Below are 27746 nucleotides of genomic sequence, written 5' to 3' on the forward strand. Positions count from 1 at the left end.
TGTAGTCATGACCCACGTATGTGGTTCCAAGAAACTAAAAAAGACCCATGCCTGAAAGAGAAATCCTACCATCTCCTTTTCCTCTGCCCCTGTGATATCCACCTCCCCAGCTGGCCCTACTCCCTACTCAAGACAGTTTCTCCCTCATTCAGGGGTTCCCACTGCTGCAGCTTCCTCAGCCTCAGCAACTGCCATCAACATTAGTGCTTCACCATTTAAAGAGAGTCTGGCATCAAACATTAAAGAGGCTGAGCAGCATTCTGCAAAATAACTGAACAGTACCCTTCAAAAGTGTCAATGTCATAAAAGACAAAGATCAAGGAACTGTCATATACTGAAGGTGACTAGAGAGACATAAAAAATAAAAAATGAAAATATGGGATCTTGAGTAGGATCTTCATCCAAAAAAAGGACATTAGTGGGAAAACAGGTGAAATTTGAATAAGGTCTATAGATTAGACCTAATAATATTCTGCTGATGTACTGGTTTCAGTAATTGAACCATGGTTCTATATAATGTTAACATTAGGGGATTTATGGGAACTCTCTATACTATTTTTGCAACTTTTCTTCAAAACAAATAAAAGTAAAATAAAGTTAAAACAATTATAAATGTGATTATTTAGGACTTTATTATGAAAGAACCTCTGTCCCAATGGACTTGTTAAGTGATATATTATTGTGAAAGAGTGCAACTTATGTGAGCCAGGAAGGCCATCACACAGGTTAATGAAAAGTCAATTCCAAGGTATAGAAAATCCTCCTTAATCACCACTGAGTTTGTAAATCACTAAGAGAGTATGATGCCACCTACATATACTGAGGACTTGATGACAGCAAATCATATTTTGTGCAATCAGTAATGTTATTAAGTAAATATAGCTACTGAATAACATACTTAAACAATAACTCCACTGTGACCAACTTTTTACAAGAAAGAAGGAGACAGTGAAAAATAAGAAAGATATGCAAAAAAATAATATGCACCGACCTCCCTCTGCCAGACATCCCACACTATAGGAAACAACACTGGTCAACCCACTCTGAACAAAACCCCTTCCAATAGAAAGGACAGTCTGCTTTGCTATAGTGTGTGTTTCTGCAACATGAATTAACATAGACAACTGGTAAATGGAGAAAAGATTTCAGTGTAATGCAGAAGTTACATTGGTTCATATGTAATTTTTTTCCCAGATCATTAATGTTTTGCTTCATTAGTAAAGGCAACTGAAGGCTACGTATACTAATGGCAGCAAACCAGGAAGCAATCAGTATTATACATTCAACCTTTCTCTTAGAAGTGCTGTTGCAGTTAACCCTGATCTTTGTTTATAAATAAATAAATAAAACAAAGTAACACAAAACAATGAGGAGAGCATACAACTCTGGTATCAGAACATTTTGTACAAACCTTACAAGCTTTTCTCTGTTTATGACTTCTGATGATAATGTCTTTCTGCCCTTGTATCCATAGACAGCCTCAACCCTTCCTTATACCACCTACCACTAGGCTGTCGCCACCTTTTATGTTTTAAGTAAAATACTACTTTTACTGCCGTTTAATTATTAGAAATTTTATGTCTTACAAACTGTGTTAGTATTTTTATTGAGATTGTTATTGTTTTCATCAGTGCTCTGGTTATAAAGTTGAATAAGCCCTACTGATTTAAGAATTTGCAAACTGCAAATTTTCCAGAAAAGCATAAATATTATAGTAGAAATGTTGTATTCCCACACATTCTGAATACACTGTCTCAAGATTTTTTTAATATAAAAAGGTTATACTTTTTTAATATAAGAAGGTTTTCAAAGATTACTTATCAATGAAGTATACTGTTAATATCAATTTCTAAACAAAATTACAAAGTATATTTTATAATTAGCTTTAAATTGAACATTTTAATGCACATTTCTGTATTCATCACACATTTCTTAAATAGGATGCTCCAATGTAGTAACAAAAATTATCATCTATGTTAAAACCAAACTGATGCATTGTGTAAGAAAAGCAAATATTCAATATTTGACATAAATTAAATGTATATTATGAACTGTGATCATATCAACATCAATCTTCTAAAATGAAGCAGTTTCTAACTTGTATGAAAATACATAGATATAGGCTAGAAAGCATTTTTGCTCATAAGACTAAAAAGATACTTTTTTTTAGACAGGGTCTCACTGTCACCCAGGCTGGAGTGCAGTGGCACAATCACAGAGTACTGCAGCCTCGACCTCCCAGGCTCAATCAATCTTCCTACCTCAGCCTCCCAGGTAGCTAGAACTATAGGCCCACATCACTAAACCCAGCCAATGTTTGTATTTTTTGTAGAAACAGGGTTTCACCATGTTGCCCGACCTGGTCTCAAACTCCTGGGCTCAAGGGATCCACATACCTTGGCATCCCAAAGTGCCAGGATTACAGGCCTGAGCCACCTGACCCTGACCTAAAAAAAGACTTTAAATAATGCTAAAGAAGAATTTAGCATCAGATTTTTTGTTTCTTTCTCAAAGTAACAATATTGCTTCATGATCATCTGTTGTTAAATATGTAATACTAGTAACTAAGCATTCTTTTATGTAAATGGCTCCTCCTAAAAACAAGCACGTGAAAGTTTGTGTTATTTGTACATGACAAAGATATAGCACATAACTGAGTCACTAAAAACACAGTCTGGGCCGGGGGCGGTGGCTCACACCTGTAATCCGAGCACTTTGGGAGGCCGAGGTGGGCGGATCACGAGGTCAGGAGATCGAGACCATCCTGGCTAACACGGATGGTCTCGTGAAACCACCATCACCATCACAGTCGGGTGAAACCCGTTTCTACTAAAAATACAAAAAATTAGCTAGGCACGGTGGCGGGTGCCTGTAGTCCCAGCTACTCGGGAGGCTGAGGCAGGAGAATGGTCCGAACCCAGGAGGCGGGGCTTGCAATGAGCCGAGGTCACACCACTGCACTCCAGCCTGGGCAACAGAGCGAGACTCTGTCTCCAGAAAAAAAATACAGTTCAACTGGAATAGCTATAATTTATATATCAATCCCAATTTGAATAGAATATTTTTGAAGTTAATGTATATAATAAATATCAATCACTATGAATATTTACATAAAAGAGTAATGTGCTCTTTTTAATATACTCCATGATATGGCAGGGTACTTTTATGAACCCATGCAACCTTGAATATCAAGGAGCCTTGTTTTATTTTTCAATTATCTATTCAAGTCCACTTGGTTAGAGATAGTGAGCATGTTTCTCACAGGGAAAAAAAATACTGCACAATTGTCTGTGTATAGTGTGACCTCTTTCACTTGGGTGGGTATCCTTTCCATCACCAACTAAGTGAGGATGTAACCTTGTCAAACCAAAGGCAAAAGAATAATGAGCATATGACAGGCTAACCCAGCATGGAAAAGGTTGTTCAGGAGGTTGCAAAAATAGTACTCTGAATGACAAAATAAAAGTACACTTCAAAGAGCAGGTTAATATTTTTAAAAGCACTCAAAACCTGAGAAGCATTTAATCCCCCTCCTTGGATGTCTGCCATACAAAACTCCACTTGAATTTATTTCATTAGTCACTAACCAGAGTTGGTTAATATATCTTCAAATGAATACTGGTAGAATAGTCTTGAAAGAAACACATTTATAGAATATCTGTTTCCACAAAGCACTAGCCGAAGTTAAGTACAAATAAGCAGACAATGTCGTGCTTTTACCAAACAATTTTAAGTTACCATCTAACAAGAAAAAAATCCTTCCAATTCAAGAATCGGAAATACAAATGGGAAAGGTATTTACCCAGTAGCAGGTTTTTACTGTAGCCAAATCAAATGGCAGTAACACTGCTACATTAATTGTTTCCCCTAACTGGCATAACAGGGAATCATACTATAACATTTTTATAAGTATTTGAAACCAGAAGAAATTAGACAAGTTTGGCTGCAGTCTTCCTAGTGTAAATTTACTTTTAAAGCAAACAAACAAAAATCTCCAAACCATTTAAGCATGTCCTAGGACTACGTATCATATCATTTTATCAGTTATGCACACTTTGACATTCCTTTTCTACATTAAGACCGGAATGAAATTTTTGATCCTGACCAGTCACAATATTGTAACAGTGAAACAGTGCCACCTTTTGGCCCCAAACAGAAGCATCCAGTACTAGTCTTTAAAATTTCCTTTTTCAGTTAAACTCCTGATGTACATAAATGTCAATGATTCTCATGTCATAATTATCACCTTCTAGGGATACTTTTTATCTATACAAACCAAGAAAACATTGGGGTAACAAAAAAGTTGCTTACCAAAATGCAAAATTTCAAAATATTCCAAAGTAATACTAAATGCATGTATTTTTAATAATTTCTAATCAACATTAAATACATTTTACCCAATCCAAATATGTTAGTCAGTTAACATATTTTAAACACAAAAAATTCTTTTTAGAGCACTGTTACACTGCAAAATTGATTTTTTAAAAACACATTATATTTAACATGTATTCAATTTAATAATTGGCAGTATGATATTAACAATGGATTACCATTTCAATCAGCATTAAGTATAAATAATTTTATATACAAATATAGTATGCTTCTGAGTTACTTACACCAATGATACAATGTCACCACGGTGTACTTCAAAATTCCTCACTTTCCAGTGGTTCAAAAGCACCACATCTGATGACTGGCTCCCCCCAGGATTCAAAGAAGGCTAGAAAATAAGGAGAAAGAGACACATCTATCATTTGTATTTTTCAATCTTCATGGTTCTTGCACTTCATAGCTCGAGTGGAGTGAAATAAAACATTTCTAATACAGTACCTTTCTATAAATTGCTGTTCTAAAGTAACTGCAAATGATGAGTTTTCAAAAAGGCTCATTGGGATTCTTCACAGATGAACCAGAAAAAAATAAATTGCCAATACTTATTTGAAAGGAACATGTGCTAGACACTAAAATCTTTAGTAAACTCCAGTAAAGAGGTATGAAAAGCCTTAAGAATAATATAAAAACATGACGAAGAAGTGAGTCAAACCTCCCAACAAAATATCCAGATAGAATATAATTCCACAGTAGTACACATCATTGTTCCATCTCGGGAAAAGAAGAAATAATCCCAAATCACAGTCATATCCACAAATCTTCACAGTCATATGAAGAACTGAAGAGGGCAAAAGAAAGATGTGATAGAATTATCATTATTAAATGTATGGATTTCCCAATTTGACCTCTCTTTTCTCAAAAGGGCACATGTCACGGGTCCTGGTCCCAATTTGAGCCTAATAACGGGCTTTCATCCTAGGATTCAGAGAAGTCTAACTGTGCCTGAGGATTAATGGATCAAGAACTGAGAAACATTTTGTGTAAGAATTTTTCTGAAGGTCAGGAACCATACAGGAACAAAAATTTGATTGGGGAACTATGAAACCAGCATACCTGTCATTTGGACAGGGGTACAGACAAATCCAATGAACAACAAGCTTGAGGCAAGAACAGGGGGACAAAATAATTAGAAGAGCTAAGACAGCCTTTGCACTGTTTTTTAATTCTTTTTCATTTTTTATTTCAATAGGTTTTGTAAGAAAAGGGAGTGTTCGGTTACATGAATTAAGTTCTTCAGTAGTGATTTCTGAGATTCTGGTGCACCTATCACCCGAGCATTGTACACTGTACCCAATGTGTAAGCTTTTATCTCTTACCACCACCCACATTTTCCCCCGAGTCCCCAAAGTCCAATGTATCATTCTTATGCCTTTGTGCCCTCATAGTTTAGCTCCCACATATCAGTGAGAACATACAATGTTTGGTTTTCCATTCATGACTTACTTCACTTAGAATAATAGTCTCCAGTTCCATTCAGATTGCTGTGAATAACATTATTTCGTTCCTTTTTATGGCTGAGTAATATATATATGTGTGTGTGTATACATATATATATATATACACACACCACATTTTCTTTATCCACTCGTTGATTGATGGGCATTTGGGCTGGTTCCATATTTTTGCAACTGTAAATTATGCTGCTATAAACATGTGTGTGCAAGCACACATCTTTTTCATATAATGAGTTATTTTCCTCGGGGTAGATACCTAGTATTGCTAAGGATTGCTAGATCAAATGGTAGATCTACTTTAGTTATTTAAGGAACCTCCACACTGTTTTCCATCGTGGTTGTACTAGTTTACACTGCCACCAACATTGTAAAAGTGTTTCCTTTTCACCACATCCACACCAACATCTTTTTTTTTTTTAATTTTTTGATTATGGCCATTCTTGCAGGAGTGAAGTAGTACTGCATTGTGCTTTTGATTTGTATTTCCCTGATAATTAAAGATGATGAGGATTTTTTCATATGCTTTTTGGCCATTTGTATATCTTTTCTTGAGAACTGTCTATTCATGTCCTCAGCCCACATTTTTTTTGTTTGTTTTTTTGTTTGTTTGTTTGTTTTTTGAGATGGAGTCTCACTGGAGCGACCTCAGCTCACTGCAAGGTCCGTCTCCTGGGTTCATGCCATTCTCCTGCCTCAGCCTGAGTAGCTGGGACTACAGGCGCCCGCCACCACGCCCAGCTAATTTTTTGTATTTTAGTAAAGATGGGATTTCACCATCTTAGCCAGGATGGTCTCCATCTCCTGACCTCATGATCTGCCCACCTTGGCCTCTCAAAGTGCTGGAATTACAGGTGTGAGCCACTGCGCCCAGCTTCAGCCCACTTTTTGATGCAGTTGGTTGTTTCTTGCTGATTTCAGTTCTGACTCTCCAAGAATGCTACCATGGGAAGTGGCCATTTCTGTGGTGATAGGAAAGGTGCCAAGCAACAACTGAGGCTCTCCGCCTTCACTGAGGAGCCAATGACAGCAGCCAGTGGAGACACAACAACAGCAACCGGGGCAGAAGCAAGGAAAACAGTGAACACAGGGCAACAGCCAGTCCCTGGAGCAGTAATGGCATGCCTTTTGTTAAAGATTCCTGGAATTATTTGTAGATTTTCTACAAAGCAAGAGTTGACAAATATGTCAAAATTCTGCCTGGAGGCTATTATCCTGACACTATTTTTGATCCAGGGTTTTGCAGCTGAAAAACGCTGGTTATCCTTGAACATCTCAAACACTGCCAGAGCTTTCACCAACTCCTTTAGTGATAATACCTAAATCTCTAACTTAGTTTTAAATTCCCTGCTAGTCATTTCACTTGACTACCTGATAAAAAATTCAACAGGATTAAAATGGAATTTGTTATCACTTCCTAATAATAAAAAGGTTTTTTTTGTTTTTTTGTTTGTTTTGAGACAGTCTCTTCTGCCTCAGACTCCTGAGTAGCTGGGACTATAGGTGTGCACCACTACGCCCAGCTAATTTTCGTATTTTTAGTAGAGACAGGGTTTCACCATATTGGCCAGGCTGGTCTCGAACTCCTGACCTCATGATCCGCCCACCTCAGCCTCCCAAAATGCTGGGATTACACATGTGAGCCACTGCATTTGCCTCTTCTTTTTTTTTTTTTTTTTTTAAAGAGGGTCTCGCTCTGCCACTCAGGCTGGGGTGCACTGGCATGATCATAGTTCACTGTAGCCTTGAATGCCTGGGCTCAGTCTCCCAGGTCCCAGGTAGCTAGGACTACAGGTCTACAAATGCATACCACCACATCCAGCTAAGTTGGTTTCTTTTTTTTCCCTTTTTTTTTTTTTTTTTTTTAGAGATGGGAGGATCTTGCTATGTTGACCAGGCTGGTCTTGAACTCCTGACCTCAAGCAATCCTCCTGTCTTATCATCCAAAGCGCTGAGATTACAGGTACGAGCCACCATGCCCAGTCCTTTCTTATTTTCTTACATTCAGTTTACCCTTTCCCAGTCAACCAGCTTAAAAATCTTAGTTGTCTTCTTACTTCTCATCCAACCAGTCAGCAAGCTAAAGAGATCTTTTTTTAATCATAATGTCTTCTACTTTTGGCACATGTTTTCTTTCCTCTCTAGCATCATCATATTTCAAGCACCAATCATTATGCAATTCATGCTATATCTACACTAATCAGTCTGTCACCTCCAACTTAGAAATGATTCCATTTCTTTCTAGTTATATGATCTTCAGCAAGTTACTTAACTTCATTATGCCATACATTACTAGGAAAATGGTGATGATTATTATTTAATTAATAATTAAATAATAATAGCCAATACCTACCAAGTACTTACCATGTGTCCTAGTCTAATAACAATAGCCAGATACATTAAGTGCTTACCATGTGCAAGACACTGTTTAAGGGCTTTACAAATATAGTTGACCCTTGAACAACACAGGTTTGAACTGCATGGTTCCACTAATACACAGATTTTTTTCAATAAAAGTTACACTGAGTGTGCCTGCCTCTCCTGCTTCCCTTTCCACCTCTTCCACATCTGCCACCCCTGAGACATAAGACCAACTCCTCTTCTTTCTCCTCCTCCTCAGCCTACTCAATATGAAGACAGTGAGGATGAAGTCCTTTATGATGATCCTCTTCCACTTAAGAAATAGAAATCTTTTTCTCTTTCTTATGATGTTCTTAATAACATTTTATTTTCTCTATCTTACTTTATTGTAAAAATATAGTATATAATACATATAGCATATAAAAATATGTGTTAATCTCAACTGTTTATGTTAACAGGAAAGCTTCTGGTCAAAAGTAGACTATTAGTAGTTAAGCTGTGGGGTGTGGGGTAGTCAAAAGTTACATACAAATGTTTGACTGCATGGGAGTTGGGTCCCTCACCCCGTCATTGTTCAAGAGTGGACTACACTACCTTACTTGGTAAGATCATTCATTTAAAGTGCTTATGGTAGTTCTTGGCCCATAGGTGACCTCTCAATAACTTCTATTATTGATATTACTACATCACAATTTTAATTTTAGGCAGGTCTGTACTCTCTACCCCCAGGATCCTCCTCTGTCTCTATCCCTAGTGAGGAACAGAGTCGATATGGTAGCGTAAGTCCAAAGGGCTTTACTGAGCCATGGTGCTAGAGAACGGAGCTTTTGTCATCACAACAGTAGGTTAGATTATTAAAAGTTGAGCTTCCACAAGGGTACACTCTCTATTTCATTCATATTTCTCATTCAAATTCTCTATCTCCCTCTTCCTCTCTGTCTTTGACCTCAGTATCCACAGGTCCTCTTCCCTCATTTCTTTGTATTCTTCTTCCTATATAACTGACACAGTAAAGGTGACCTGGAGGGAAACTATCTGGACTCTGGACCATAAAGAGAAAATCTCCCTATTGTACTTTCACTGCATTTGGTTTTTCTTTTCTTTTTTTTTTTTCTTGCCATAATAGTGAAGGAACAAAAGGTGATTTAATTATTTCCGACTGTTCTTCTTGGTCTCTTTTACTGGTGGGTTTTTTTTTTTTTTGAAGTTTGTGACTGTAACTCGTAAGATCAAAAATCCCAAGTTCACCATCACATCCTATGATTATTTCTATCAAATATTTAAATGTGCATTATAATCGTTCCCTTATCTCTCTTTCTAAGAGTCTATAAGCTCTTATTTTTTTAAGTTTTTAGACTTATTTTTTATGCCTATATTTTTGAGATCGGGCACTTTGCAGGTAATTAACACATTTTAGTGGAAAGAATTTTAAAAATCAATTGGTGGAATTTCCAAAGATTTTCCAAATTAACAAGGTCAAAACAAAGATCCTATTCCAGCCTACTCCAGCCCCGAAATACACTTCCCCTCCTTATTTAACAGTAGTACCATTTACCCTATCCCCTATACTGGAAGACTCGTAAGTCAGGTCCAGTTTCTAACCCACTCTTTGAATGCCTCATTATCGACTTCCCCTCTGTCAAGAATGTTTTTTCTCCACTTGGAAACTTCTAGTCATTTGTCAAAGTCCTTATCTGATGGGGACTCCTCTGTAAAGCCTTTAAAAAATATAAAAATATAAAACATGCTGCAGTTCCCTTAAGGAAATTGGAAAATTACATCTTGGTGTTCCAACACTGGAGATAGAAAAGTCTCCATTGACCCAAATTTTAACTTCATCTTTCCCTTACAGAATCACTCAAATGCCCAACTTTTCTAATTGTAATTGTTAGAACCAAAAGGTAAAGCATTATAAACAAAAGATTTATGCAAGGGAAGAAAACAGAAGGAAGCATGTCTAACCTCCAACAGTGAAATACTAGAATCAACAGTCAACACCTGAATGACATTGGTTGATTTTACAAAGGAAGCAACAGAGTTTTCTTTTACCTTTTCTTTCCTCCACAGGTTTAAATTAGCTACTCCCTCATGTGCGTTCCCATAGCAATGCAGGTACTTAATAGGTATCTGCCTACAGGTAGGACTCTTTTCACTCAGGTCTAAGTTTCTCAACTGCTGAAACCATGTCTTAGCCATTTTTGTACACCTAATCCCAGAACAGTGGTTGGAAAATAATATTTCTATAAAGTCCAAAAGATTAAAGGTTTTTAAAAGCTATTTAAATCAGACAGTTTCTAGAATATACATTATCTAAATAATGTATACATCTCTTTCAATGAAAACATATTCTAGATAAGTAAGTATAGTAAGAAATTTTTTGTGTCTCACCAAGTTAGGCAATTTAAGAGTTAGAAATAGTTGAATAGGGCTTTATTATTCATAGTGAAATAATGGTAATCACAACACAGTAAACTATATTATTTATTTATGAATCTAACACTTATGAATATCAACAAAACATCATAAAGAAAAACCTTCTTGAATTGGGAGGCTGTTCCTATAGCACTATAAGAACCACAGTTTTCTGTAATTCACTAAAAACAAAAGCTTTATTAAAAAGAAAAAAACAACGTCCGGGCACAGTGGCTCACTCCTGTAATCCCAGCACTTTGGGGGCCAAGGCAGGCAGATCACGAGGTCAGGAGATCGAGACCATCCTGGCTAACACAATGAAACCCCATCTCTGCTAAAAAATACAAAAAATTAGCCAGGTGTGGTGGTGGGCGCCTGTAGTCCCAACTACTGTAGTCCCAGCTACTCGGCAGGTTGAGGCAGGAGAATGGCGTGAACCCGGGAGGCAGAGCCTGCAGTGAGCCGAGACCATGCCACTACACTCCAGCCTGGGCAACAGAGCGAGACTCTGCCTCAAAAAAAAAAAAAAAATAGAGCAAGCAATTTTTTTAAACCAATGAAGTTAAACCCATCAAGTAGAAATTAAAAGTCATAAATAATAATTTGATATGGCCACAGAATCGGTACTTTCTTGTTATGTTGTTAATATTTTAAATCCTAGATTCCAAGAGACTTCATCAAAATATAACTAACTTCAAATAATAACGTTTTTGAAGAAATCTCAGAGAATATTTAATCTAGGGGTTTCCACCTATATCTCCAAGTATTTGATTGTATCAGATATTCCTGCTAGTAGTCACAGTGATTTCCAGTAGCAAAAGGAAAAACACTAACAAAGAACAAAACAAGCCAAACATCTGCTCTGAACTGAGTAAGAAAGATCCACCCTCACCCAACGTGGGCAGCCACCATACAATTAGTTGAGGGCTTGGATACAACAAGAAGGAAGAGGAAAGGTAAATATTCTCTCTCTGTCTCTCTCAGCAACTTGCATTCTCACACTCATCTATTTCTCTGCTTCTACCGTGGACCACTAAAGTTAAAAATCAAACTTGGAGAAGTGTTTTGAATAGTCCTTGCCCTAAACACAGAAAACTATGTTCAAATCTTGTCTCTATTTCTTATTAACCATATTACCTGAAACAAATTATTTAACCTGTCTCATTTCCTCATCTATAAAATGGGGACTGACTGCAGTAACACTGACCTCATGGGGTTGCTACAAGAACAGTCTACAAAACATTACAGTCATGAAACAGTGTAGCAGTCAACAAACAGGACACTAATGATGATGGCAACAATAACAAAATAAAGGGAAACAAAATCAGGTACAGTATCCTTTCCACAAGATTTAAGAAAAATTAAACATTTAAATATTGCCCTGCATATTTCCCATTTTACATAGTAAACTGAAAGTCTTTAGGCAGAATATTCTACCCCTCATTTCTAAATTTTTTGTTGTTTCCTCACTTTTTTTAAGCAAGTAAAGTTAGGATGCTTTTATTTGGGGTCTTAATTGTTCTGCCTGTATAAATTAATCCAAAAAAATTTAATGTGCATAATTAGTTATGAATACCTGTAAGAATTTTACACCCATTATATTTTAAAATCTTATTTTTTAAAACATATAGACACATACAGAGATATATAAAAACATATACATTGAAAAATCTAACAGTTCTTAGCTCTGGTTGATGAAATTATGATTTCCATTTTCTTCTCCCCTACTGCTTACCCCTCCCCACACCTTGTTTTCCTCTGGCTCAGTTGTATCTCACAAGTTGTTTTTTCTAATAAACATATATTTAGTTTGTATGCTTTGCTCTGACCTAAGTACTATATAGTTCACTCTAAGAAATACAATATAAGTCAGCATATTTCAACAGATGTCAATAAGTTATACTAAAGCTAGAAGTAGCCAATATCTATCGAATCTGCTTTTGGAACAAGCATAACACAAAAGTTAGGTTTTAATCTTTTCTCTGATCAAAGACTATGCTGAAGGATTTTTCTTTCTCCTACAAACAAATATTATTGTCAAGGTATCCTAAATCCTCAGCTTGTGTCTAACTTCAAATCACATGACAGGTTTGGAAGAATTCACGTTTTGGTTTACGAAAATAAAATTCTCCTAGAGAATTAAACACAGTCACAGTACACTTCTTGCCTTGTAAGACTAAACTGAAGCCATCAATCAATAAATGATATTATTCTGGCTTTTTACTATAAATTTTTTATTCATATTTTAATTTTAAAGAACCTATAGCCTATGATTCACTGCTTCCAAGACATCAAGAAAGCCTAGTTTTGACCTTACTTCTTTGGGTGCAAGGCTTTCAACCTTTTCAGGCTTATAAAAATTACCACTCACACTGGCTACACACAATCTACAACAGGTAAATATCAAACCTTGTGCTTTTAAGTGAGATGGAGCCCAGCTGCAGTCACAAGGACCCAACAGTAGCCCTCAGACTTCTTTTGAAGAACCATTACTTTGAAGACATATCTGTGGGGGCAGGGGCAATAATAGAAGAAACTGAAATAGTACTGTTGATTTAGACTTTTTCACACTGCAGCACTGGCCAAGAAGCATGACGTAAGTACAGTTAAAGTAAATGTACATTCTGATTACAGAATTTTTAGATGCCACACCTTTGAAAGAAAGTGGACAATATGGTCTACAATGCCATCTTTCTTCCCTTGCTATTCAGGGGTCTCCATAATTTGCATGGCTTCTAGAGTTCTCAGATTTGTCTCACTAGGTGTGCATAATAAAATAGACTATAATGTACCCAGGTCTGTACAAAGCTGTAAGTTAGAAATGAAACATTCTTCTTAAATAATGGGTACTTATTACCCATACCCCTTCTGATGGTTAATTTTAGGTGTCAACTTGACTAGATTAAGGGCTACCCAGAATGCTAAGAAACCATTTTTCTGGGTATATCTGTGAGGGAGTATTTCCAGGAGAGATTGGCCTTTGAAGCACTGGATTGAGTAAGAAAGATCCACCCTCACCCAACGTGGGCAGGCACCATGCAATTAGTTGAGGGCTTGGACACAAGAACAAGGAAGAGGAAAGGTAAATATTCATTTCTCTCTCTCCCCACCCTGCCCCCCGAAGCTGGGACACCCTGCTCTTTCCATTGGAAATCTTAGAACTCCAGGTCCTCCGACTTTTAGACTCTGGGACTTGAACCACCAGCCCCCAGGTCTTAGGCCCTTGGCCTTGGACTGAGAGTTATACCATCAGCTTCTGTGGTTCTGAGACCTTCAGACTTGGAATAAGCCAAGCTACCTGGACCTCCAGCTTACAGAGAGCCTATCAATGAAACTTCTTAGCCTCCAAAATCACTTGACCCAATTCCTCTAATAAATTCCCTTTGATTGATTGATAGATAGATAGATAGATAGACAGACAGATAGACAGATATATATCCTATTGGTTCTGTCTCTCTGGTGAACCCTAATTATAATATAATTTCTTAATTTTTCTTTTAAAAGCCTGTAAAACTATATTAATAAAAGTGAACATATAACATATTGATTTAACTCAGAATTATATTGGGTTGTTAATTTTTCATTCTCCTAAACTTAACTGCATGTTCTACTATAGAACATCACATCCATCAAAGTATCACAGGCCTCACATACTACCTGTAGGAATGAAAATCTTTATATAAACTATCAACAAGGTAATTTGCCAAAATATATTTAAAGTCTTAAAAGTGATCTTGTCCTTAGACTTGAAAATGTCACATTTAAAAAGATGTCCTAAGAAACTAAGTAGACATATGTGCAAAGGAACACATACAAAGATATTCATCATACATTAGTTACAATAGTTAATAGCTTCTCAAACTTTTAGCTAAAATCAAGTGAATAACTGAGCCAAGCTCAAAACCAATAATAGGAAACTGATTAAACCTTGGTTTAGCAATGGTTAAACGGTATGGATATAAAAAATGATTATAAAAATTACACTGCGCAAAAATATATATTTGGATTTGTCTGGAAAATAAGTGAAAAACGCGACAAACTGGTATGATCCAATTTCAGGAAAGATGGGATGGAGGAAAAAAGGGAAGAACAGAAAAAGAATAATGTAAAGACGGAAATTGTGCAGAAAAGAAACAGAATAACTTATAATGGTTTAGAAAGGCAAATTTTGAAGTCAGAAGCTGGGTTTAAATCTTTGCAATCTTCAGTAAGTTATCCAATCTCTCTGATTGTATTTCTCCATCTGTTATGTGGCCTAACAATAGTATCTTCATCATACAGTTGTGGGGGATAGTAAATAAACTAATATCTATAAAGTCAATACTATAATGACTTGAACATAGTGATCATTCAATAATTTTTAACTATTAGTATTATATAATAATATATTTAAAATAAATAATTCTGAAAGGTGGTATCAATTATTTATTTTCCATATTTTTCTATGTTTTCTAAGTTTTCTGCCAATCAATATGCAGTGCTTTTATATTATTGTAAGCACTAAGCAATGAATTGCTTTTGAAGGGGAAAGCATCTGATTTTTATATCCTCTTATTACTAATATTTTTAAAGTTTGTGTTCTTTAAACAAGCTCTTCAGTATTTAAGCATCTCTTTAATTCAGGTTGCTACAACTAGATTGCAAGGTTCAAATCTGCAAAGTTTCTGTTTCAGTGCACTAATTATAAAATACTACCATTAAATATGTGCATAGTGTTTTCTAGCTAATAAAACAGGTTTTGAGACAGCTATTCTAATGTATAGTTCTAATTAACCATATCAGAAATAGATCATGTATAGTCAATGAAATATAAAATTTATATAAACATATTTGCATATTAACTTGAAGACCGATTGCTATATGTAAAATAAGCCAGCTACACGGAAAAGCCCCAGCAAGATACGTGCTGAATCTTTAACTTCCTCATAAAACTGAATAAGGCTTTCCTATTCATTGCTAAGCTTTTCCTGCCCAGAACCACTTTTCTGTCTCCTAACCTATTAATAAAGAAAAAGAAAAAAAGTCCATAGTAAGGTGTGTAGCATAGAAAGGAAATGATTCAACAAACAACAAAGATTTTAGGAGGCTGCGTGATTCCCTCAGAAGCATGTAACTCCAAAGAGGCCAAATTCCCCAACGTATACAATGGTGTAGCAATCTATTCACGTGGTTTATATAATATCTGTGAAGAAATCTGTGAAGATAATACCATGGATTTTAGATCCTTTCGCTCCTCATTGTTGAACCTGATGCTGCATTATAAGGAAAAAAATAAAAAAGAAACAGTTACCATCCTAAAACTACAAATGTGTGTAAATAGAAATTTTGGTACCTGGGTACCCTAAATTACATTGATCAAAGCTATTAGAACAAAGGAGCTCACATGCATAGGAAACAGCTTATCAAAAGGAACTGAAAAGCACTGTGGCAGATAAAAAGGGGTAAAAAAAAGCATATATATCTTATATCACTTACCTACTGCTGCAAAACAAACCACTCCAAAACTTAAAACAAAAGTCATTTATTGGTTCATGATTCCACAATTTAGGCTATGCTTAGCTATGCAATTAGCCAGCTTGTCTGGCTGTGATCACTCAGGCAGCTGCAGCCATGGAGGCAGCAGTGTTCCAGGAGCACAAACTCCCTTGTGTAAGCATCTACCAAGCCTCTGTTTGCGAATTTGCTGATATTCCACCAGCCAAAGGGAGTCATATAGCCAAGTCAAGAATCGGTGTAGGAGAGGACGACATAGAGCTCAGTACCAAGGAGCATGGCTCATGGGGGATGGGGCAGACAGGGAATATCAACGTAACAATCTACCAAAAGCTCTGCCCTCTAGATCCAATGAATCATATCCCTCACACATGCAAAATACATGTAACCCTTCCTAAGAGCCCCAAAGTCTCCTCAGATGTTTGCAATAGGATTCATGTTCGTTAATTCATGATATGCATCAGGTTCCAGAATGGATGAGGACTCCAGGGTGCAGCTCATCTCAAATCAGAGACTTACGAAGTGAAAAGATAAATTATCTGTCTGCCAAACACCAAACATATCATGGGAAGACGGAAAGAAGATAACCATAGATTTTAAAAGGCAATGAAAAAAACACAGAAGTCACTTGTCCATAGAAAGCCTAAAATGCAGCAGCATGTGTTGTCAAGGCCTCCCATCCCATGGAGAGGAATGTCCTTTAATTAGAGCTCTTTTCTGCTTTCTGGAATGGTTCCCTAATTTATTGGTCTGCATGGCTCTTAGCTCTGCCCTCTGGGCTTTGCGCTCTTTTTTAAAAAGAAAGGAGGCCAGGCTCACACCCGTAACCCCAGCTTCTTGGGAGGTGAGAGGATGGTTCCAGGCTAAGAGTTTGAGACCACCTGGGCAACATAGTGAGACTGTCTCCACACACAAAAATTTTAAAAATTAGCTGTCCAGGACTTCGAGGCTGATTGCACCAATGCACTCTAGCCTGGGCAACAGAGTAAGACCCTGTCTCTTTAAAATAATAATAATAATAATGATACAAAATAAATAATAAATTTTAAAAAAAGAAATGCTCCTTCATAATAAGGTGGACACACCCCAGAGGTCTTTTTCTAAATTGACCTCATTTTAGTACAAGTTAATTCAACACCCTTAAAATGCTGTAGACTTCCCATTAATCTAGTTGGGGCTCATTCCATTCCCCCCACAACTACATCCATAACTTCCTTCTTTCTTCTTTTTCTTGCTCTGTCGCCCAGGCTGAAGTGCGGTGGTGCGATCTCAGCTCACTGCAACCTCCGCCTCCCAGGTTCAAGCAATTCTCCTACCTCAGCCTCCGGAGTAGCTGGGACTATAGGCGCACACCACCACGCCAGGCTAATTTTTGTAGTTTTAGTAGAGACAGGTTTTATCAAGTTGGCCAGGATGGTCTCAATCTGCTGACCTTGTGATCCACCTGCCTCGACCTCCCAAAGTGCTGGGATTACAGGCGTGAGCCACCATGCCCGACCCATAATTTTTTTCAAACCAGATCTTTCTTTACTTTAAAAGTGTCAGGCTGCTATGGCACAAAGCCCTGAAGAGTTTACAATTTATGTTGTCTAATTAAAAAGATATATTAAGTACCACCTTATATCTTTCTGAGGTTTTTTATGTTTTTGCTTTTGTTTTTGTTCGAGACAGAGTCTCACTCTGTCACCCAGGCTGGAATGCAGTGGCACAGTCTTGGTTTTTTGCAACCTCTGCCTTCTGAGCTCTGGTGATCCTCCTACCTCAGCCTCCCAAGTAGCTGGGACTACAGGCACATGCCACCAAGCCTAGCTAAGTTCTCTATTTTTAGTAGAGACACAGTTTCGCCACATTGCCCAGTTTGGTCTCAAACTCCTGGGCTCAAGTGATCTGCATGCTTTGGCCTCCCCAAGTGCTGGGATTATAGGCGTGAGTCACCACACTCGGCCCTGAGGTCTTAATAAAGAGTCTTCCAGTCCTGATTTGATCTCTACCCCAGGCTATTTCTTACTTTGAGGATCTTTTGCCTCAAAGATTTTCCAACCCAAAAAGTTCTGGGTACCCTATATTTCCTCTAATTTCTGCTATAAGTTCATTTCTCTCTTCCCATATCTTATATAAAGCTCTAAGAAGCCAGCTGACAACTTCAATATTTTTACCTGGAAATCTCCTTAGCCAAATCTGTAAGATCATTAGGTATATCGTGTATTTTTGAAGTTCTTACAGTTCACATTTTTTAAAAATGTTTCAGTACTATAAAAAACAGATCATCATAATTCCAGTACCCAGTAACAGATATTTTACTATCTTTCTGTTTTCTATTAACAGTTGTTTGCCATTTGTCCAGCCTCTGCCAACACTCCCCTCACCACATTACCAGCTCCAAACTGCCAACCAGTCCCCAAATCAATGCTACATATTTTAGGTTTTTGTTATCGTATCACTTCACTAATAAAAGGCCGTATTTTGTTTCAGTTATCTCTCGCTTCATAACAAACCACTCCAAAACTATGTGTCTAAAAAGAACAACCAAAATGTATCTGCTTGTGATCCTGCGATTTTGGCTTCCCTCATTTGGAAAGTTCAAGATGGCTTCATTGACATGTCAGGCACTCAACTGGGGCTTGAAGGCCAGGATGCTTCATTTATTCTCCAAAATCTCCTCCATCAGGATAGCCTGAGTTCTTACATGTTACCAGCTCACAAGTACTGACCAAGCTCCTTCTTGAGCAGTATTTGCTTATATCCTACTGACCAAAACAAGTCACATGGTCAGAGTCACTGTAGGAGGAAACTACACAAATCAATGAGGGAGGCCTGATTCACTACGGAATCATTACCATAAAAATCTACACATATCCCATGCTAAATGAATGGGCCATCCATTCAGCTGACAATCTTGTGACTGTGCTTTCTGTTCATCATTTTAAAAGCTACAGAAATAAAAGATAGTTTATATTTTTAAAAGAAAGAAAAAAATTCACTGACAAAATAAAAATTTTAAAGATAACTAAATAGTCTTAAAAGCAAATGACAAGCTAAAAAGTATAAAACAGGCATTTTAAAAAATAAAATTAAAAAAACTTAAATAAAAATAAGGTTCATAAAATAGAAAAATTTTTAATTAAAATTTAAAAATTAAAAAAAGAACATAATATAAAATGATGTACTCATCAGTATAATATTGTTGCAGTCTTTCTGCTCCTTAGCTCAGCTACGTCCAAGTTCCTGTCACACAACCAGGAAGAATTAGGCGTGCGGACACCAGAGAGTCAGTAAAGTAGAATTTAATAGGTGAAAAAGGAAAGCTCTCAGCAAACAGGGGGCACAGCAGGTGGAAGGGGCATGGTTCCCCTATCTGAAGGCAGGAAAGTCCCCAGTGTGGCTGGGTCCAGGGCCTTTTACAGACTCAGAATGGGGAGAGTGTGTTGATTGGTTTGTGACCATGCAAAAAAGGTTAAAGTGAAGACACCACTCAAAGGTGGGCACAACAGTGTAGAAAACCAATTAGGAAAGAGTGGGTATATGTAAAATGGCTGAATGGTGGGGATCTATCAGAGGAAAGCATGTCAAATAGGCAAGTTCTCAATCCAGTCTGAGGATGTAACTTGTAGCTTGGCTTTCAGGCTTTAAACTGTCTTGGGCTTGGAAGCGGGTTTCACTGGGGACCCACCCTCTCTGCCTTGGCATTTGGCTGCTTCCTGCCATTCTCAATATTACAAACAATAAGCTAAAACTAGCACAAATATATGATGAATAATTTAATAGACAAAGAGATGGTAAATAAAACAAATTTTTTAAAAGGTGTAAGACTAAGAATTCAAAAGTTTAGTAAACAAAGGCAATGAGGATTTTTCAAGCAAAAGCAATTACCATGTCTAGCAAATCCCCCAACAATTTGCCCTCACCCAAGATATGGAGCTCTCCTTCAGAAAATGGTTCTCAAACTTTAGTATTTACAGAGTTTGTTAAAACGCAGATTCCAAGATCCTCACAAAGCGATTCTAATTTCATAGGTCTGAAATGGGGCTCATTAATCGTCATTAATAAGTACCCTAGACGATGTAATAAAAAAAGGCCCAAGGACCACAGCAGCTACAAAAGGGTTTTCTCAAACAAGGGACAGACTATGGGGCTCCTTATCCTTCGTGTTGCACTTACTGCTTGATGTGCTTATGACAAGCCCACATTTAAAATTTCAGAATCAAAAGCTAACATGCTCCACTCCCTTAGTTATAGCTCAATCTGAGCTCTCTCACCCTTGTAAGCTTCCTTCCAGCAATAAAGCAGCATTTTGCAAACTACAGGTCACAACCAATGAGTGAGTCAGAATCATCAATTTAATAGGTTATGACCAGAACAGAAAATATCAGACAGCATTGCACATAATGATAGTAATTATGGTTTAAGTATTGTTAAATGAAACTTTTGTTCCAGTTGCATGTATGTGTGTATAGTGCAAAACTACATTACTTAATATGAGTCATGAGCAAAAAGGTTTGAAAATCTCTGCCATAAAGAATATGATGAATTCATCAAGAAGCTAAAAACTTTTCACCAGAAATACCCTCAAAGTCTAAGAAAAAAAAAAATTTTAATGATCATAATTTCATTTTATCATATTTCTGTAGGGTTTAATTATTCAGGCATATCAATGCTTCAAAGAAGAAATTTCATATGCATTTATTCCAGCATCCCTCTGAACTAGCAGGTGAGAGGATTATGATCCCTTTCTTTTAGAAACTTACAAAGTACAGTTATTGTTAACCCATGAAATTAATAATTAGAGGACAGTACAAAAGGATTTATAATCATGAGTTAAACTTACAATGCTGTAGGATTTCTAATAAGTGAATGACAGAATTAAAGAAAGTTGCATGAAGAAGACAGAGCTTGAGTTTAGACTTAAAGGGAACTTAAGAAAAAGCAGAGAAGAAAAGGTAAAATAATGAGTTGTGTTACCTAGTCAGAATAGGCTAAATGCTTGTAAAAAGAATTTCAAAAGCTCAGTGGTATAACACAATAGTGAGTGGACTGACTCCACGCAATCATTCAGAAACCCAGTTTTTTTGAGCTTGTACCTCTACCATCCCCTGTGGCATCGTGTCCTCAACTGGATCCTCTGCTGTATTATATTATATACATACATATACATAAATATAGATATAGGTATTGATACAGATATCAATATCAGTATAGATATCCTGTATATTATGATGTTTTGACACCTTAAAAAAACATTCCTAGCTGGGGAGACACTGCCTCTGCCAGACCTAGCCAATTCTCCCAGCTAGCAAGAGCTCAACCAGAAGCATGCCTTTCATATGCAAACTAACCAATCCAGAACCATACCTCCTCCAGCCAGTATAACCCTGGAGACAATTTCCTCTGCCTTCATCTTCCCAAGGCCAGGTACCAGGCAACCAAGGACCACCCCTACAGCTTAGAATCTGCCAAAATTATTCAAACTAGCCAATCCTAAACTGTTCACCCTGCCCTGCCTTGCCTTGCCTTGCCTTTCCTGCACAGAAACCCCCACAAAAAGCTTTGGCCTACCTGCTATTGTCATCTGCTTCCTGACCACTCTAGTGTCTTTCCCATGTGGCCCCATATACCATGCTTTTTACCTCCTGTCTCTAGGACCTGTAAGTCTAATAAACTTTGTTTCCCTGAGCCTCTCCTCTGTCTCCTCTAGTGGCCACACCTATCTAACCAGATCATAAAAAAATACAAAGCATCTGCATTCAGCCAGCAGACAGAGGAGAGAGCATGGAGGATCGCAAAGATTTTTCATGAGCCAGGTCTAAAAACGGCACTTCACTTCCTCCCATCTTCCACTGGCCAAACCTCAGTAACCTCTGATATCTGGAAAGATTAAAAAACAGGACCAGAATTCATCCATTCATCATTAGTCATCCCTCTTACAACTAAAACACCCTGAACATAACACCACAAACAAAAATATAGGAAGAAACTAGAGGCTAGGAACCACAGGACTTGAGAAATGACACCATCGCAACTCCCCTGGACTTTTTCCATCCCATATATCCTAGATCAGGCACTAGAGAATCCTACAACCTGTAGCTACCAACAGGCCAACCAAAAAAAGGGCCTGAAGACGTGGTGGCCAACGCCTGTAATCCCAGCACTTTGGGAAGCTGAAACGGGCAGGTCGCTTGAGCTCAGGAGTTTGAGACCAGCCTGGGCAACATGGTGAAACCCCACCTCTACTAAAAATACCAAATAAAAGTAGCCAGGCATGATAGTGCAAGTCTGTAATCCCAGCTACTCAGGAGGCTGAGTCACAAGAATGGCTTGAGCCCATGAGACAGAGGATGCAGTGAGTGGAGATCACGCCACTGCCCTCCAGTCTGGCAAGAGCCTCGCTCTGTCAAACAAACAAAAAAAAGACCTGAAGAAAAGCCTCTCTCTCTAGCCAAAGGACCAGGAAAGGGAAGACCTAGCGGAACAGAAACATTTTTGCTAATAACCATCCTAATCCAGTCAAACATCAAAGGAAAAACCACCCGCCCAATCCCCCAACACCATGGTGTCAGCAGGGCCCAGCAGGGAGTGGGACTTCACTCCCCAGCAATAAGAAGATGGGGCAAGTAGGCCCTTCACTCCCCCATATCAGGTGTTAAAGAGGTGGAATGAGAGTGCAAGTGGTGCCAGTCAGCAGCCCACTTTCCCCACCCGAGTTAGTTGAGCAATTTATTTAAAAGTTAAACATAAATGTACCATGCCACTCAGCAACCCCATTATTAGGTATCTGCCCAAGAGAAATGAAATCATGTATATACATGGAACTGGACACAAATATCTATAGCAGCATTATTCACAATAATGAAAACATCAAAACCCAAACGTTTACCATCTGGTGAATGGAGAAACAAAATGTGGTATATTCATAGAGAATACTTTTTGCAATAAAAAGACATAAAATGCTAATACATAGTATAACATGGCTAAACCTCGCAAAATTCTAGTAAGTAAAAGAGCCAGTCAGGAAAAAAACCACATTAGTATGGTTCTATTTACAGGAAAGGTTCAGAAAAGGCAAATCTATAAATCAGATCAGTAGTTGCCTAAGGAAAGAGGTGGGAGTGAGGATTAACTTCAAACAGGCATAAGGTCCCTTTCTCAGGTGATGAAAATATTTTAAAACTGGGTTATGGTAATGATTGCATGACTCCGTAAGTTTAAGAATTTTACTACTATTTATTGATATTTTATTATATAAAATATTTTTCATAAAAAATTCAAGTCACCCCAAAGCATTCTACAGATTCAACTGCACTCCCTTTAAAATTCTGATGTCATTTTTCACACAAATACACAACACAATCCTAAATTCATATGGAACCACAAAAGATCCTGAATAGCCAAACAATCTTGAGCAAGAAGAACAAAGCTGGAGGCATCACACTACTTAACTCAAAAACAAAGTTACAGTAATCAAAACAGTATGGTACTAGCATAAAAACAGACATATAGACCAATGTGATAGAATATAGAGAATTCAGAAATAAATGTACACATTTATGAAAAATCAATTTTCAACAAAGATGCCAAGAACACACAACAAGGAAAGAATAGGTTCTTCAATAAATGGTGCTTGGAAAACTGAATATCCACATGCAGAAGAATAAAATCAGACCCTTATCTCACACCATATACAAAAATCAACTCTAAATGGATTTTTAAAGATGATGCCTGAAACTGTAAAACTACTGGAAGAAAACATAGGGTGAAAAGCTGCACGACACTGATCTGAGCAATGATTTGTTAGATATGACCCTAAAAGCACAAGCAACAAAGGCAAAAATAGACAGCTGAGCTTCTATCAAACTAAAAAGTTTCTGAAGAGAGAAGGAAACAATCAACATGGTAAAGAGACAATCTATGGAATGGAAGAAAATATCTGCAAACCATATATCTAATAAGGGGTTAATATATAAAATATATAAGGTATGCAAACAACTCTATAGCAAGAAAACAAATAACTTGATTTTTAAATAGAAAAAAGACCTGTATAGAGAATTCTCAAAAGAAGACATACAAATGGCCCAGAAGCATATAAAAAATATTCAATATAACTAATTATCAGGGAAATGGAAATTAAATTAAATGTGTAATGAGATGTCACTTCACACCTGCTAGGATGGCTATTATCAAAAAGTCAAGAGATAAGTGTTGGTGAGAATATGGAGAAAAGAGAACCCTTGTGCTCTATTGGTAGGAACATAAACTAATTCAACCATTATGAAAAATAGGGGCATATCTCAAAGAATTAAAAACAGAACTACCAGATGATCTACCACTCTCACTTCTGGGTATGTATCCAAAGGAAAAGAAATCAGTAAGTCAAAGAAATATCTTCACTCCCATTTCATTGCAGAATTATTCAAAACAGCGAAGATATGGAAGTAACCTAAATGTTCATAAATGGATGAAGGGAAGTATGGCCAGTATGGCTGTGGGTTTTTGTATATATATGAGTGTGTGTGGATATTCTTCTGCAGGTGTATATATACAGACACACACACACAGTGGTATATATACTATGAAATATTATTCAGCTTTTAAAAAGAAGGAAATCTGGTCATTTGTGACAGTGTGGATGAACCTAGAAAACATTATGTTAAATGAAATAAGCCAGGCACAGAAAGACAAATACTGCATGATCTCACTTTTATGTATAATCGAAAAAAGTTGAACTTACAGAAGCAGAGAGTAGAATAGTGGTTGTAAAGAGCTGAGAAGTAGGGGAAATGAGAAGATGTTGGTCACAGTATACAAAGTTTCAGTTATGCAGGATTAATAATTTCTGGAAGCATAATGTACAGCAAGGTGACTATAGCTAATAATACTGTATTATATACTTGAATTTTACTAAGAGAGTAGATCTTAAATGTTCTCATCACCAAAAAGAAGGTAACCATGTGAAGTAATGGGTATGTTAATTAGTTTGTGGTAATCATTTCATAATGTCTGCACGTATCAAAATATCATGTATACTGTTCTTACTCACAGGTAGGAATTGAACAATGAGAACACCTGGACACAGGGGCCTGTCGTGGGGTGGGGAAAAGGGGGAGGGATAGCATTAGGAGATATACCTAATATAAAAGACAAGTTAATGGGTGCAGCACATCAACATGGCACATGTATACACATGTAACAAACATGCACATTGTGTACATGTACCCTAGAACTTAAAGTATAATAAATATATATATACCATGTATACTTTAAATATATGTAATTGTTGTCAGTATACCTCAATAAAGCTGGAAAATATCATTATATCACTTACAATGGGTAAATTCAATGGTATATAAATAACACCTCAATAAAAATGGTTTTTAAAAAGTAGATGGACTAGCATAATGAACCATCATGTAATCCATCACGTAGAGCCAACAATTATGAATTAATGGCCGATCTTGTTTCATCTGTAACCCTACTACACTTTTATTTTTGTCATATTATTTTAAAGTACATCTCAGCTATTATGTCTTTCACTGCCAATTTTGTAATATTCATACTATGAGGATAAGTTTTTACAATAACCACAATAAATGCCATCATCACCCAAAAAAACAATGTATCAAAGCACAAGTGATAAAATTAGTACTTTGCTTGACCATTTTAGATTATCTCTTATTGCTTTCTCCTATTTTCATTCTCCTCTCTTTGTTTCAACTACACTTAATATCTGATAGCTCCAATTTCTCAAGTCTTTAAAGTCTGGTTCAGCTCACAGTTGCTTCTGACTCTCACTTATAGAGCTCATTTTCTCATGCAATATTTTTACTGGGATATAATGTTCATCAAACTTTATCTCTGGGATTCTATAAGGCCTGGTTGCAAGCTGCATGTGCCCAGGGAATTTGGTGCCTGGGGCTGCTCTAAACCCAGGCTACTGGAAATTAGTATCTCAGTTTAGGATTTTTCAGGTGCAGTGAATGCGAATTCAAACCTCAATTCCACATCAGGGCTTTCTCTCTCAGAGCCTAGACAATTGTTCTTACAGAACAGATTTTTGTTTTAGTCTATCCATTTCCTAAAGATGTGTCTCTTCCATGGTCCTGACTTTATTTAGAATATCTGTTCCAATTTCCTGCCTTGTATGAGCCTATGACCTTGTCTTCTGATCCCCATATGGCCATTGAAACCAAAAGCTCTAAATGACCAGGAATTGACGAATATCCATGTGACAGCTACTGACTTTAATGTGTACTTACTGCCCTGGAAATGTATTTCCCCTTACTCTGGTCTCTGAGAATTTCCCTTGCTTCCCTGCAAGCTAGTTCTACATTTTTAAAGTTTTTAATGTTTTGTTTTTAATTTTTTACGAGTTTTGCATTGGGAATATTTCAATATGTCTCATTGCTATATTTCCAGATAGTCTAATCCCTTCTTATAAACTTTATAATCTTTAGACTTTCTAAGAGAAGAGCATCTTCTATCAATCTGAGCGGCACAATTTAAAAGCTTTTATCCCCCATTATAACATAAAGCTTAATTTCTATATTTAAGCACTAAATGTACTACAGAATCATCCCAAAATTAAATAACTTACTAAGTACATCATTCCATAAACCAAAATAAAATGGAATAAAACATCACTGTGAGAAGGAATAGTATAAAGAGGCATCATAACAGTGACAAGGCACAACTTTTATTAGTTATTATTTAGTAAAACGGACAGCACTATCACAGTTGGTCCGAGTCAGAATTCCAAAATTCAATGATTGTGTGAGCTTACGTAAAGTACCTCAACTGAGTCTCAGTTGTTTCAAATGTAAAGTTTAGAACTTGAGTCATTTCTTAATGTATTTAAAGCTCTATAATACTATGAATAAAGTATAAAATTTAAAAATAAGTGAAGAAAAGCATTAATATACCAATCAGCAAGCATCATGACTCAGGAAGAATGTACAAGAGTATTCAGAATTAAAGGGGCATGATGTATGAAACCTACTTTCAGATGGTTTAATAAGACTTTTTGTGGGTATGTATTCATACACGCATAAATACAGAAGGAGAGGAAGAGGACGGGGAGGAGGAGGAAGAGAGAGAGAAGAGGGAGGGAAAAAATATAATAAAATAAATATACTAAAATATTGAAAACTGGTATATCTGGGAGGAGAACCCATAGGAGTTCTCTGCACTACTCTTGCAACTTTTGTGTAAATCTAAATTTACAACAACTTTTTAAAAAGTGTAATAAAGTTTGTGTTTAAATAACAGATATAACCTTGGCTATATAAAACAGAAACACATAGTTATTCTATCACGGCAAGTGAAGAAAAATCCACAAAGGGACATTACAAATTTATCACTCGCCAAATGTTTCAGGATCACACTTTTGTTGCTATAAATACAAAGTCTCTACTAATGACAGGTTACAGAACTATGTAAAAACTCCTAACTCATCCTAAGGGGTAAAACATCAGGTGAGATTTCTGAGCCAAGAGTAATTTGGGCAGAAAGCACACAAGTAAGCCAATAAAGCATTCCAACATTAAATCCTGACTTCCTTTGACGTCAGCCCCAGCAGACCAAGGCGAGTGATGACAAAGAGGAGTCAGCACAGGAGGAAATGTGTGCCAGCTGGTGCCCAGCATCTTG

The 27746-nt window shown here is 36.9% G+C and overlaps 1 protein-coding gene across 12 annotated transcripts in view; it reads right to left on the bottom strand.

Moving 5' to 3' along the window:
• The window catches only part of IMMP2L (inner mitochondrial membrane peptidase subunit 2), an 872645-nt gene that overhangs the window by 800678 nt on the left and 44221 nt on the right, over window positions 1–27746 (bottom strand). For all 12 annotated transcript variants that reach the window (XM_045387477.3, XM_005550543.5, XM_065542471.2 and 9 more), the window contains one exon: window positions 4617–4720. In XM_045387477.3, the coding sequence (XP_045243412.1) occupies window positions 4617–4720 (104 nt within the window). The remainder of the gene's footprint in view (window positions 1–4616; window positions 4721–27746) is intronic.

Source organism: Macaca fascicularis, chromosome 3 (assembly GCF_037993035.2).
Source record: "Macaca fascicularis isolate 582-1 chromosome 3, T2T-MFA8v1.1".
NCBI lineage: Eukaryota > Metazoa > Chordata > Mammalia > Primates > Cercopithecidae > Macaca > Macaca fascicularis.